Raw genomic sequence first — 14906 nt, forward strand, 5'->3', positions numbered from 1 at the left:
AAAGCGCAAGTGACCTTGCCTCCTCCTGCCCGCTGCTCAAATAAGCAAGCAGGACACTAATTAGCTTTGTCAGTCAAGTGTACATGGGACAATATACAATCAAATAACAAATAATGAGGTCAATAATTTCTATTTACGCTCAAACTTGGACAATGTCATTCCTCCCGCCCATTAATACAACCGCTCATGCGTTAAATTAGTTTTTTTTCCCTTCTCAGCCGGAGAAATATAATTAGGCGTGATTGTTAGGAAATCAATCCATCAACGCAACGCCAAGGAAGTGTGGTCAAAAACTAAGAGAAATGCGAGACGCAGATGGCGCGGATGCGCTATGGCCTCGAGGGACGGTTGCTGTGCACCGCACCGAAACGTTCAATTTGAACAAAGTGTGTATTGTTGGGTGTCCTCAAGCACTTAGAAGGTGTTTGCCCTGTAACTTTGCTACCCTACTTGTGTTATTATACAGTGCCACCAAATGCTGGGTGACTAATTGATTTTATTGATTCATTCAAAATGATTTCTAATACAATTTATCAATTTCTTTTAGCCCCCTCTGGAGTTCAAAGTGCATCCTCGCTGATGTTCGCTGCTTACACTAACTCAGTAGCTGCAAAAGGAGAGACTAGAGTCAGCAGTTAGCAATTTGGTCACTCTATTTAGTGAAATTACATTTCTGTTTCTGTTTCAATTCTTTTGGGGATTTTGGGGGGGCGGTCCAAATCTGAAAAAATTGGACGGTGATAAACTTCCTGGATGAAATTGTGTTCAAACTTGCTTTTTTTTTTTTTTTTTTACTTTGGCCACAGTTTGATGCCAGAACAGACTACAGTAATTCAATTACCATTCATTCTGGTGGTAAAATCATTTTGAAATCCAAACAGTTTGGATCTTGAATAACTTCCCCTGTCCCTTGATATTAACTGAAAATATGGATTTTAGGTTTTATGATGGCCGCATTTTGAATCTGGATTGATAAAATTAACCGTAATTCATGTTTGAGAAATCTCAAAATCCCCAATCATGTCGATCATCCAATTGGTGCCTCATATATTGGAGTACAAAAAAAGTATATGTATAAAAAATTCGATGTGACCCTGTTATTATTATTATTATTATTATTTATTTCCTCATTCAATGCACGTTCCACCATTTTGTGTGATATCTTTCACTATTTCCTCCAGTGAATTGTATGAAATGAGAGTAAAATTGATCACTTGATCAACAATACTATTAAATATTAGAGGCACAATGTCTTGACACCGCTCTGACTTAACTTACTGTCTTGCAAAAAGTTACTAACTAAGCGTAATTTGATGTCTTGGCACTTTAGGCAGCTGTTAAAGCAGACAGCTGGTTGCCGAGCCATTTGCTTTATTTTATTTTTACTTCCACTTGCCCACATGCAAAAATGGGTATGAATATAAATGGAAAACACTCATAATTTACAGCTGGTCATTTGTATGGTGGATGGTGTGATGTTTAATTCATCACGATTAAATAACATAAGTGACGGTTTAGTACCTTCAAGTTTGTTTGTTTTTGTCTGTTGTTTTTTCAGGCTTCATCCACACATCGTCGCTGTGGTGTCAGCCAAAAGCTGAATTTCACGTTGCCCACATGACCATATTTGAACCAATCAAATCTCACAACGTGATTTGTACTGACCAATGAAAATGCGCACTCATCTTAGAAACGCCCACCCCTTGTTAAGTTAGATTGAGCTGCGCCTGTCAAGTGTTTAGCTATAAACCCCACTACTAGTTTAGCCGTGTTTACACCCGTGGAAATGGCGAACAGCTGAGCATTTGACCGCACGCGAGTCGAGGTAAACATTTTTATGCGCGTCTTTAACAAGCAGGGTGAGTGTTTTAGGCTAAAATTCGCTCGTCATACAAGTTGTCATCGACGTGGACTCGATTTATGCTAACGCTAAAGGTTGGGTTAAAGGGGAGAAGGAGGTGAGGTTACATCAGGTTGTTTTTAAAACAGCCCCGATGAATTAAAGTGTCTTTGTGGGCAATAAAATATATTGTCTGCGGGAAAATAACGTCCAGTAATAACGGACAAGAGGTGATCCACGTAGCTAGTCTAAGAACCCCCAGCTAGGCGATTGACTATTAACTCTGCTTGTCAGCTTGTCAGGCGTGCTACTGCTAGCAGCTTGCAATAGCGTTACATTTGAAGTGGTATTGCTGGTTTAGTTAGCCTACTATTGCATGAGTCAAACTATGCGTCCCGGGTTATCTAGATAAAGGAACGACAATATTTAGATTTGTAGTAAATACGACTTGTCGCACCAAATAAATCAACTTGCATTTCCTGCTGCGCACCGGATCGTTTTGCATTTTCAGACACTGTTTTCACTTGTTGCTGTTTTTTGTCCTCAGCTGCAGATCCACATACATTGCTCTCTCTGAATGGCCTGGCCAGCAGCTGTCATGGGACCTCCTTTAAGAAAATAGGGGGGGGAGATACCACACTCAACTTCTACATGAGTTATGAACCTAAACCCCTTCTGGAGCATGTCTGCCAATACGAGTCGTAAGGTAATGTAAAGTTGATGGTCTACTTTTGTAGTAATTTGGGTTACCGTGGCCTAAAATCTCATACTCAGAAATATAGACACTATTAAAGGTGGATATGTGAGGTTTTATGGTTGCCACGTGAGTGGATTTTTGCTACACAAGCAAGGGGAGGCTTGTTGTGATGCTGTGCCTTTCTCATGAAGCTTTCAGGTTTGCAGTCACCACTTGGTGGAAGGATTAGTTGATTCTTATTTTCAACAACAATGGGAAACGTTTGATCGTCTACATGGCACTTTCTAAACAGTTTAGCTCTATGGCGGCGCAAAGCCGCTGACGCGGATACCCGACCGACCGAACAACCAATCACAGCACGCACAGTGCACCGTACGTGACACTCCCCGCCTCCCTGTTTGTTTGTATAGCGGGGAGCTATAGCGGAAAGTCACCACGAAGCAGAGTTGGTCCCGAAAACAAACTCCACATCCACAGTGTCGATTTGGTTTGGCTTTTCCTCAGAGGAGAAAGCGCTAACCAGTTGTTTGCAGAGACTCTGTTCGGACGTCAGCGCCAACAGCCAAAGCAAACGGAGATCAGACCATTGGTAGCCGGAGGCAGCCGCTAGCTCCAAGCTAACGCAACCCACGGTAACGCAGGGCACAGACCCAAGTGCCAATTTCCTGTTGTGAATTGTTCATCTCACACTCCATTTTTGTCATCACTGGTAATGCTCTGTGGTAAATATGGCAAAAAGAAGGAAAGGCACAGCACATTTGTGGAGTCCATCATTTTACTCACAAGATGCGCTCACGAATCGCGTGCTGAAGTCTAGCGAGACAACATTGACTTCTGCTCAATTCCCGGCTGTGATCGCCTACGCCGTGTGGTTATAAAGGTGCAATGAAGTTTCCTCTTAACTATTCACAGCAGTTATAAAATGGTGGTTGCACATTTTTTGATGTAACAAGCCTCATAACAGATGAGGAGCACCTTATTCCCTTAGGATGGTTGAAGGACACCGGATCCTCATAGATATTTTCTTCATCCCGTGAGGGCAATTAAATTATCACAGCAGCAATTTTCACACCAGCCGATATTCTGCTTTCGAGTGAAATGTCAAGAAGAACCAAAATGCACTAATGACAGCACAACTTGCTGTTCTCTGACAATGAGCTGATTGACAAAAATCACCACTTTGATCTAAAAATGGACCAAAACTTGCACCTTTTGTGAGTCACCATACTGCTAATGACTTTGACACTCTTCAGCAGCCACTTCCTTTTTGAGGCCATGTTGTTTCAAGCCTTGCAGTGGTGAGGTACTGTTGATCAATCAGTGGGTGTTTTCTTTATCAAAATGTGAACAGTGGAATGAAGATAACCGTTAAAATATCAATTATAATTGAATTCGCAAATGTATTGGCTGATTCATCGATCGCCGACAAATTTTTAGGTTCATCCTGAAATGTTACGTGGCAGCTGAATACCCCTAACGACTTGTGAATGCTGTATATCAGGGGCCTTCAATCCTGTTCCCTGATGATGTTTTCCATCTCTCCCTGCTGCGACATACCGATTCCAAATGACCAGGGTCGTTAGCTTCTGCAGACCTGGCTGATTATCTGATTTGAATCAGGTGTGTTACAGCAGAGAGAGTTGGGGAAACAGGCAGGACAGTGGACCTCAAGGAATAAGATTGAAGACCCCTGGTGTACATTGTACGTTTAGATTACAAATGAAAATAAAAAAAACAGAGTACAAAGAAAGAGCGCCATTAAAGGATATTCAAATCTAAAAAAAAGAAAAGGGATATTAAGTCTTTGCATGTTTGTATTTTGTTTCATTATTTTTTATTTTTTTTAAGTGTTCATATCATGTTGAAGTGTCTCTCGTGTGACATTGCAGAGACCTGAAAGCGAGGACCAGGGTGGGCAGGGCGAGCTGAAAAGCAGCCCGTCCCGGCTGCCCCTTGGCAAGAAGCAGCTTCCAGCCATCCCCAAGAATGCGGCTGCCGTCACCAAGGCCACGGCCTTGGGAAGCCCCGCCCACTCCACAAACTACCCGCATGCGCCCTATGGCCACTTTTACTTGGAGTACTCCCTGCTGGCGGAGTTGTAAGTTCCCGTGGCGGCGCGTGAGAGCGATTTTTTTTTTAGTTAATGTGCGTTTTGAATTTATTTGCTTTGCTTGTCATGTGACCTGCAGCACACTCGTGATTAAGCAGAAACTCCCTGGAATTTACGTGCAGCCGTCTTACAAGTCAGCACTTAGTAAGTATGCACAGAATGCTTCAAATGATTAAAAGCATGGCTTAAAAAAATGTGGCGCGCCCTAAGAAATAGTCATTCCCGGTAATATTCAACACATTTGTCTTCCTGCTCAGTGTGGTTTGGAGTCATATTCATCAGACATGGCTTGTACCAGGATGGAGTCTTCAAGTTCACTGTGTATATCCCAGATAACTATCCAGATGGCGATTGTCCAGTGAGTAATGTTTGGTCTGCTTAAAAAAAAAAAAAAAACGCATCTTCAAACATCTTAGGCTCATACCGATCTGCAGCAACTGTGTGCTTATAGTGTATAGTGATGGTCAACTCCAGAATCAACACCCACCACATGCATCAACATTTCTGCCGTAGTACCAAGGCTGGCCTATAAGAGGCAGCATAATGCCACAGGAAATCCAGAGTGCCAGAAAATACAAAGAAAAGCAAATTGAAGACGAATTGGAAGAAGCTAGGCTAATTGTTAGCTTATCTGCTAGATACATTGCTGTTACAAACTCTTGTCCTGGTAATTTTTACTGTGGGAAGGTCTTGAGACATTTATAAAAACACTCAACACAATGAGACTTCTGATAATCGGGCCTTGGCTAGCTTTGAGGGAGGAAAAGTGTTCCTTGCATCTATTGTTGCTATGTGTACCCTTGCTTTAGTATGTTCACATTTTTCCACATCTTAATCCTCAGAATGAATATGGTTCCTAACTTTTTGTGACACCGCTAGATCTCAACGAAACTTGTCTACCCCTTGTTGGGGCTACTCCTCATTTTGATGCAATTTATATTTAAAAATAATAATGTGCGTAGCATGGACCCAGCTCTTGCATTGCAGTCTTTTTAATTTTAATGGAAGATTCCCTTCCCCCCCCCAAAAGAAATTCTGATCTCTGTGACCTTCAAGTGAATTGTTTCTTGTGTGTTTGTGTTTTACAGAAATTAGTGTTTGACATGCCAGTCTTCCATCCACTTGTCGACCCAGTTTCTGGCGAGCTTGACATCAAAAGAGCTTTCACCAAATGGAGGTGAACACAAATGCAATGTATATGCCTTAGATCAAATTCCAGTATGTGTAATGTGGCGTTTGTTTTAGGCGGAATCATAACCACATCTGGCAAGTCCTGATGTATGCACGTACTGTTTTCTACAAGATTAACACCACAGAACCCCTCAACCCAGAAGCTGCTGTACTGTGAGTGTCCATGGTCCCGTTTTGATTATGTTGTATGAAAGCCAGAACAAACAGATTGTGACTCCCACGGGATTGTCGCATCTGTGGATCTGATGTTATCTTGAAGGCTGGTTTTACACAACGGGTCCAAGTGACCAATTCCGATTTAATGCCTTCATGAAAAGGGAGGGGGGGGCAAATGGAGTCGTCCCTACAGCCATCCAACCATTTTCTACAGCACTTGTCATTATTTAGGTCATGGGTGAGCTGGAGTTTTCATAGCCGCATTTCCCCTCAGGTATGAGGAGGACGTGCAGTTGTTCAAGAGTAAAGTGGTGGACAGCGTGAAACTATGCAACAGTCGGCTGTTTGACCAGCCCAAGATAGACGATCCCTACGCAATAAGGTGGGGAGGTCCGTCCTCACTCATATCATGTTGGGAGTGCGCGAGAAATAATGTTGGCCTGTCAACGTGTTGCAGCTTTTCTCCATGGAACCCAGCTGTTCACGAGGAAGCGAAAGAGCGAATGTTCACGTACAAAGTAGGTCCGTCGCGAAGTTCGTCACCGTACTTGTACTTGGTATGTGCTGTCACGCCTGTAGTTTGGTTTCTTAAGTCCGGATGAGGTTTGGAAAAGTACCACACACCAAAAAAAAAAAAAAAAATAGGAAGAGTGTTATGCTTTCACACTGAAGCGTTCTTCATATTTTTGTGCGCCGTATTAATGAGTCATTTTCTGTAGAGACGACCTGAGGACCACCACAAGGGAACGCAGGGCTCGGGCCTGTCCTGGGTCAAACCCGGCTCGACGCAGCCCTTCAGCAAAGACGACAGTCCTCCTCGCAGTTGAAGCCGCGCTTGCACCGCCACAGGCCACTCGTGGGAGGTACCCGCATCGCCGGCCGCGCCATATTTGCGAGCCGGATCCTCAAAAAAAAGGACGTTATGTATATTGCTCAGCTTTAAAAGCTTCGCCCACTATCAGCTTTAGCATACACAAACCAAGTTTATAAGGCAAAGATGACAAATGGATGTCTCCAATGTAGAATCTAGCAATTCTTGTCGATATTTCAGGATCCAAATGCACATGCTGGCCGGGCTCAGTGATTACATACTGTTCTAAAAGTCCAAAAAGAGTGCAGTGGATGTCATGATATCTCGGCTCAGGACTGTTTTTATTCATCACGCCAGGAATGTCTAATCACAGCTGGGTGAAGACCGGACCTTCAATCTGTCAATCATTATTATTATTTTTTTCTTTCTGCAGACCAGTTTTAAATGTGTTGCTCAACATGTCTTTTTTTTTGGTCTGCTTATTAAAGGTTTGGTGTGTAAATAAGAGGTTTGATTTAAAGGGAAAAAAACTACGTTTTTTTTTTTCTTCCCAATTCTAATAAGTTACTACAGCTGTTCCACATGACTCCAAAGGTTTATATTTTTTTTTTCCCCCTCCACTGTTTCTCCAACATGTTACAATGATATGAAAAATGTATTTTTAGTTTTATTTGATTAGACTTACGAACCTGGATATATATGATTGGTGCTTAAAAAAAAAAAAAGGCTGCTGGATCTACCGGTAGTTGTGAAAGGCAGTCACCCCCCCTCCCCTGGTGCATCAAAACCAATTTTTAATTTTGATCCTTACAAATCAATTTACTTTACTGCATAAGATGACAAACTCAATGCTTTTCCATGACATTAATAAAAATGTTGATTTATTACCCATGTTTTGTTTTTCATATTTTTAATTGGTTAGTCAGATATTACCGGATACTGAATGTAAATTGATGAAGTAAATCTTGCTAATTCTGGATCCAAGGGTTCTAAAATATTTATTGGATTTTTTTTTTTTTAATTTATTTTTTTTCATTATTGTGCAGTCATTGTTGTACACACACCAAATTGCTATTGAAGTAACACCTAACAATTAAAAGTTTTTAAACAAATTCCTGTTAATCTTTAAAAAAGGATATTTTCAAATGCATTTGCAAATGCATCAAGGTTGATATTTTTCACCAAATAGTGTGAACACATTTATTCTTGAAAATATTATTACTTTAGTATGTTTTTTCCCAACTGTTATTATTTGAAATAATGTTACAAGGGTGCATAACACTCGCTTAGGGATGACACGGTCGCTGATAGAGTGGAAACAGAATGCACATTCGTTCAAGAGCTGCTATCGGCCACTACTCACTTGCTCTTTAGTCTGAAATGTTCCACCGTTCCTTTTGTTTTTTCACCTTTGGTGACATCACATCGGACTATCACCAGGTTCGCTTCAAAACGAGTAACCCTGGCTGCAGAGCGCAGTCCGAGGCGTGGCTCAACCTAAACGTTTGAATCCGCCCACACGGATTCTAGGCGCCTTTTATTTGTTTAAAAAAAAACCTATTGTAACAAACTATAAACTACTACTACTTTTAATGATGCATCGTCTTCTGACGCCACTCTTTTTAAGACTTTATTGAACATTGGAAAATTACAAACTTTCGACCCTCAGTCGGTCGGGGCGGAGCTATGAACAATTTGACGGAAGTGGTCGAAACGGCCATTTGACGTCCATTCTGGGTGAACAGCGGATTGTAGAATCACGAAAGCCCGTAAAACGTGTTCAGAGGCGCTGAAAATGGGGGAGTTGACGTTGGTTCTGAGTCTGTAGGCCACTGGGTTCAAAAAGTGTGGTCAAAAGATGTCCTCCACTTAGAAATGGATAAATGAGTGGACGTGTAGTACCAGATGTACCCGGCAGAGGGGGCACTCCCTATATGGTTGAGGTTAGTACGGTTTCAGTCAGTTGGTAGTTTGTAATTTTCAATGTGAAATTCGTGGTTTTTTTTAATGTGACGTCATAAGACGGCGCATCATGAAAGCCGCCAAGGAAATAGTTTAACACAAAAAAAAAGAAAAAAGAAGGCACTTAAGAGTCAATAATTCATGTAAGCGGAGTAAAACGTTTAGGCTGAACAACTCGAACTGCGCTTTGTAGCCAGGTCTTATTCGGACTCGAACTACAGTACTTACTAACAGAAGTTAGAGCTGTACATCGCTCCAGGTGTAATACGCTGACTCTGCCACTCGAGGTCCGTATAGTCCCACGGTGGATGAGCTCATCTCCGGGGCGCCTGACATGTTCGCATGGGAGGACTGACTTGTAGTCCATGTGCCAAAGTAAAAGCTCTCCGGATTGGCTTCTTTGGCTTCCAACGCGGCCATCTTATGCGCGGTGTCACGACACCACAACACACGGGACTTTGGCCAGGAGGCACCGAGATCAAATCAACCGCTCTCCAAGTGCGAGAGGCAACGCAGCGCCTCGCTCACTCGAATAGGGGGGGGCGGGTTTGTTTTTTTATATTATTTATTTATTTTTTAACTTTATGATTACAATTTCTTTTAAAATGACACTTCTCCGGAGTGAAATTGCAGCGAACGCCCGGACGTCCAATCAGGGAGGAGGTCACTAGTATGCAAATGTGCCCTTATCGGCAGTCACGTCAGCAGCGGCGGCAGCAACACAGAAGCAGCCAGCCAGCCAACAGCACCCGCGGAGGTGGCGGTGGTGGTGGCCGGGCTTGGGTTCGGGCTTGGCGGCGACGAAGCAGCGGCTGTGCCGAGGTCGCCCGCAGAGGAAGCCAACTTCACCGAGAACACGCACGCATGTTGTCCGCGTTTGGCGTCGCTTAAACTGGCTCCGTTTCGGGTAAGCCACCGCCGCCTTCCCAGACACTCGCTTCGCTTCGCTTTGCTGCGCTTGTGTGGCTTCCCTTCGTAGAGGAAGCTGTCAAACGCCTTGTCTCTTCGCACTTGTTCCACGCACTTTTCGAACCACGCTCGCCGCACTTTTGGTGCAGTTTCTCCGCCCAAGTGGAGCTGGTTTCCCGGGGTCCTGAACTGACAGCGACCGGTGCCGCTCGGTGGGTCGGTCTTGGGCTTAACAGTTCGCAATTGAAACTGAAACTCAGCCCCGGAAATAACACCCGGCGTGGTGGTCGTTATCTCGGACACCATCGACGTCGACCACCCCCCTACCACCTTACCTATATCTTTCGCCCACCCACCCCCATCTCCGCCACATTTTGGCTCGACCTTAGTGGAAACTTAGTCTTCACCATAGCTTGCGCAATTTATTCGACGCAGTTTGGCAAATTCTTCAATAATTGTAGTTTTGTATGAGTCACTGGTGTCTTGGGGGATGCTACCACAAGACTTGACGTCACGATATTACCTAGAAATGACACGACGGAATATGGACAAGAACTTTTCCTCGGTAAAGAAGAATAAATGGCTCAATCAATGGGTTTGTGTGTATGCTCGTGTGTTTGTTGATCGTATTGGCCAGCGTCGTGGTGGTGCTTTTAACAGCTGGAAGTCGACGCATGTGAGGTGCCCTTCGCCTGGAAGGAAGGAAGGAAGCAAGGAAGGAAGGAAGGAAGCGAGAGGGCGCGTGTAAAAGTTCGAAGGCTCAGGATTGGGTTCATCTATTGGAAATCGAATAGAAAATGATTGAAGGAAACGTGCAAGCTTTTCTTGTTTTTGTGTCACTTCACGCGCTCTTACCCCCATTCTCATTTCTTTTCTGACCGCACTTTGAATGATGTCAACGAGGAAGTATCAAGAAACGTGACAGCAAGTTGACTTTTTGCCTTCTGTAGCCTCTTTCTTAGAAAGGTTCTTTTTCAATGAATATTCCCCCGGTGTTTACGCCTGGCATTTATCTGCCTCTGTTTTTTTATGCAGAACCCAGCATGAGGGATATTGCACCGATTTTACAAACATAATATTGTGTGTTTTATATAGAACCCAGCAAAGGCAGGATTTCGTTGGGTCCGTGCATGCTTTCAAACAGCCGCATCCCAAAATTAGATGATTAACAAAACATCTGGAATTTATCCACCGGTGCCTTTTAGACAGTAGCCGATTAAGCAGGATAGGACGCAGCAGCCCATGTACAGGTAATTGCATCAAGTCAAATACCTATGAAAGACGGCACAAAATTGCGCAAAATTGGCACATCTGAGCCGTAATGGTAGCTTTGGCATTTTCCACGGAGCCTAGTGAAGTATGGTATTTGCGGTTCCACACGGCAACTTAGCATCCCGTAATCAGGTGATTAGATATGTGGCGGCATCCAGCCTCAGGCCACTTCATTTACGAGCATCCGAGCCGTAACAGTAGTTCTTCATTTGTTCTGCTTTTAAACAGAACCCAGCAAAGACGGGATATAGTCTTAACTGTGTGCACTTTTCCACAGGAATACCGAATCATGCATTCTGGTGATTAGACGTCTGACAACGTTACGCATCTTTCACCTTTCACACAGCTTACACAAAACTGGAACAGTCGAGCCATAACAGTAGAGCTGACATTTCGGTTGGATATAACCCTAACCCTAATGTGAAAAAAGTTTTCTGATACCAACTCCAGAGGTGGAAAATTGTTGTGGCGACTTCATCCGTGTCATTCCATTTGAAAAGCCACATTGAAAGGAAAAGCTGGAGAAAATGCCGGTTTTGTCAAGTTAGTAAAGGTCGGAATTTTTAAAGCAGCAAGAAGGGGGCTTTCTACGTCCTCATTAGCTTAGCATTAGCATTTCTATGTTTATGTAAATTTGGCGCAACACCATTAACGTTTTGAATGACTGTTGTGAAAATTTGGAGTGGCAAAACTTGGCCGCCATCGTTTCTTCTTTGAGATAGTTGTTAATATGTTGGGAAGGCAAATTACCGCCCCCTACAGGGTCAGAGTGGAACATCATCAACTTTTGACCAATCAGGTTCCACGTTTTTCCTTTTTTTTTTTTTTTTTTTTTTTTACGTATTAACAGCAGAACACGTTTCCTTATATTCGACTGTATCCAGCACAGTGTAATATTAGCCTCTAGAAGAGATATGAGGGAGGTATCTTCACTATCTGCCATCATTGTTCGGCCTTGGCGGAGGTCTGCAGGCTACTATTTTCTATGTGTCTATGGCTCGTGGTAATAGGGTCAAGGGCGATTTCGGCGACTTCGCTTTGTCGTAACAATACGCTAAAGACAATACGCCATCTTGTCTTTTGCTGGTGTTCTCTCTAGAAATGTGAGATCTGTATTCCTTTGAGATTCATTTGTTTTGCTGTAATTGTACAATCGAATATATTTAATAGGGACGAGCATGATGATCACGATCGGCCGATTTTCGTGAAAAATTACGTGATCGGAATATTCGATCAAAGCCTTGTATTGCCGATCAAATCATCCGATAAGTGCAGGGAGACGCATTGTAGGTCACTTGTGGGCAACAGACCCACTATATATATGCACAAGACAATAAAGTTCCTGAGTCGTTTCAATTTAGGAACTCATTGAATAGTTTATTCAAGTGAAGCCTGCATGTGACTATTTTTTCTACTTTGATTATATTCGGAACCATGCAATGTTTCGCTGGCATATTATTTATTTGACTTTTTGCGTCATTAAGTCTTTTGAGACTGCTGATTATTTTGCTCCGTTAAAAACTGTGTCACTAAAAGCTGGTAAATTTAAGTTTTTCAGTTATCTTTGTGACTGAGTAATTGTTGTATTGTGCCAGCAACGGTTTTGTATTTCTTCATGCTTTTGAAAATCTATATAGATTTTTGTCAAAATTACGGCAATAATATGGCTGTTTTTTTTCCAGATAATATTGCATAATAGCAGTGACCATAAATAAATGGAAAAATATACAGATATTTCATATGATCGGTATCGGTATCATAAAACCTGATCGGAACATCCCTAATATTTAATGTGATTAGACCACTAAGTCATGGGCAGCAATTGTGGGCAGCCTCCTCGCCACGGTGTTTCATTTATTGACCTAAAATATCCACGACTGATAGTTGTTGCTGATGATTTGTTTTAGCACGCGGTGGATATTTTTTTTTCCTTTACGTTGGGCCGTTTGGTAGAGGAGGACATGTTACGCACAATTGACTATTATTATGCTTGTTTGCAAATACTGGAGTTGGCTCTCCGCAGTTGCGTCCCACCCATTAAGGGTGAAATGAAACAAGCAAATTCATCTTTTCTTTTGTGAGGTTGCTTACAGTATATCTGGAAATGGAATTGTGACATAACAGTGGGGCTAATTGACAGCCCCGCATTGAATTTCTCAGGCCATAGCTTGACTGACATTCAAGGATTTACATTTAGTCCTGAACTCAGCTTATGGCACGCGCCGCACGCACGTCTGTTCGGCCCACTCCGCTCCAAATGCCGGTTCTCCAAACTTTTGAACTCTCCTTTGTGTTCAGTCCCCAAAGAGCCCTCAATTACTTTCTTGCATTTGTTGCAAGTTGCAGAATTTAGGTATTTGCTGGAAAAATTTAGAGCGTTGATTTTGACATTTTACCACGCCGTTTGATACCCTCCCCCCAAATTTGTGGGCGGCAATCCTTCGGTTGCATCACCTGACTTCAGCAAAGGAGAATCAGATGGCAAATCGTCAAATGGCGCCGAAGCAAGTAACCAAAATGTGTGCTGTTATTTGAATGGTTAGGTATCCGACGTACTGTGTAATAGGGCTGCTCGATTATGAAAAAAATATGAATCACGATTATTTGGGTAAAAATTGAAATCACGATTATTCAAACAATCATTTATTTTGGTAGAAAACAAGAAAATGTTCAAACATAAAAAAAATATAAAGACAAGTAGGGTCCGTTGACAAGTAGGTTTGGTTTCGTTTGGACCAAACAAAATTTATATAGTTAGTTATTATAAAATAAAAAAAAAGGTACTAACAGTGCGTAGGATATAAATTCATATTAATAATATAAGCGTAATTGTAATTGATTTTTGATTAATTGCACAGCCCCACTGTGTAAGGACTTAGAAGCCCATAGTGGTATTGAGTTTTGGTGCCTAACCGTTGAAGCGACCAGTCCAGGGTGTACCTCTCCTCTCTCCAAGAGCCAGCTGGCATAGGCTCCAGCTCACCTGCAACCTTAGCAAGGACAAGAAAATGGATGGATGGATAGATAGATGGATGTATGATTATCTGTGGTCTATCTTAGGTTTTTGCACCTGATACGTTATTGCTACATATCGCAGACTGTAATATCTCGCCGTCTCCTACATCCATCCGAATTCCCACCCGAAATTCTTCAAAATACCTCGAATCAAATCTTGTTATGTTCCTTGGAAGCATCCCCGTCCAGTTTTCCAAATAGCGCGTCGGCACAAGGACGGAGCATTCGCTGGCCTCTGTCATCTTCCGCTGGCCTGCGGTCGCCAAGCGCACGCCCTCAAAGGACCTCGTCTGCCTGTGTTCCTGGGCTGTTGAAATTCTATCAGCTGTCAACGCCTCCCCGTGCGTCCTACCCTGCAGCTCTGTTGGCTGTCGAGTTTCGAAAAGGTTGCGGTGGCGGGGATTGAGAGGAGGGAGGGCTGTGGTGAGGGGCGATTGGGAGGAGGGAGGATGCATACAAGGGGTTGCACGAAGAGGCACCTGCTGCCGGTGGCTGGCAGTTGGCTTGCGCCAGCTGCTTTTGCTACACACATGAAAAGCCTGCTGATAGATAATTGACAGCGCACAGTTCCTGACCTAACCATTACGTGGTTTTAAAGCACTTCTTTGCAGTGCCGCGAGGAGGGCCATTATGGGAATCTACTAGTCAAGCAGCGTGTTGCACTGAAGGACAGGATGATAAAAATAGTTGCTGCGAGGAAGGGGGTGGCGGTCACTCGATGATTTCTGTATGGCTAAATTCATTGGTTTTGGTTTAGAATCGTGTCAGCTTAAGACAAAATGTTTCTCAAGGAACACATTTGCAAAAATTCATGATGTAGCATGGATTGCCATAGCATCAACTTCTCAATGTAAACAGGCTATGGTAGTGGTCGGCACTTCTGCCTCGCAGTCAGAAGATCCATGTTCGACCCTCCATTGGAACGTTTCTAAGTGCAGTTTAT

General features: G+C 43.0%; 2 protein-coding genes across 7 annotated transcripts in view; both read left to right on the top strand.

Moving 5' to 3' along the window:
• The first annotated feature begins 1671 nt into the window (after window positions 1-1671).
• Window positions 1672-7692, top strand: aktip (akt interacting protein). 2 transcript variants are annotated; one of them, XM_086026803.1, is made up of 11 exons: window positions 1672-1825; window positions 2388-2546; window positions 4427-4635; window positions 4727-4791; window positions 4905-5005; window positions 5736-5824; window positions 5893-5991; window positions 6269-6376; window positions 6452-6512; window positions 6714-6857; window positions 7046-7692. In XM_086026803.1, the coding sequence occupies exons 2-10, from the start codon at window positions 2499-2501 to the stop codon at window positions 6819-6821; spliced, it is 888 nt and encodes a 295-aa protein (XP_085882929.1). In that variant the 5' UTR covers window positions 1672-1825; window positions 2388-2498; the 3' UTR covers window positions 6822-6857; window positions 7046-7692. The 2 variants fall into 2 exon arrangements, with proteins under 2 accessions (XP_085882929.1, XP_085882928.1); XM_086026802.1 differs by having other exon boundaries at window positions 6714-7692.
• Window positions 7693-8599: 907 nt separating this feature from the next.
• The window catches only part of chd9 (chromodomain helicase DNA binding protein 9), a 79138-nt gene continuing 72831 nt past the window's right edge, over window positions 8600-14906 (top strand). For 2 of the 5 annotated variants that reach the window (XM_086026871.1, XM_086026873.1), the window contains exon 1: window positions 9162-9674. The gene's annotated coding sequence lies outside the window, so the exon portion shown is untranslated. Of the gene's footprint in view, window positions 8749-9161; window positions 9675-14906 lie in introns of those variants that run through there. The other 3 variants (XM_086026869.1, XM_086026870.1, XM_086026872.1) reach the window with 3 other exon arrangements.

This window comes from Filicampus tigris, chromosome 3 (assembly GCF_054856515.1).
Source record: "Filicampus tigris isolate MCC_2025a chromosome 3, RoL_Ftig_1.0, whole genome shotgun sequence".
Lineage (NCBI taxonomy): Eukaryota > Metazoa > Chordata > Actinopteri > Syngnathiformes > Syngnathidae > Filicampus > Filicampus tigris.

Bases quoted from the DNA above. Each gene is read 5' to 3' on its own strand.
- aktip (XM_086026802.1), top strand. From the start codon at position 2,499: ATGAACCTAAACCCCTTCTGGAGCATGTCTGCCAATACGAGTCGTAAG. The intron at 5,825-5,892 runs GTGAACACAAAT...CGTTTGTTTTAG, and splicing joins AGAGCTTTCACCAAATGGAG to GCGGAATCATAACCACATCT. The intron at 6,513-6,713 runs GTAGGTCCGTCG...CATTTTCTGTAG, and splicing joins AGCGAATGTTCACGTACAAA to AGACGACCTGAGGACCACCA.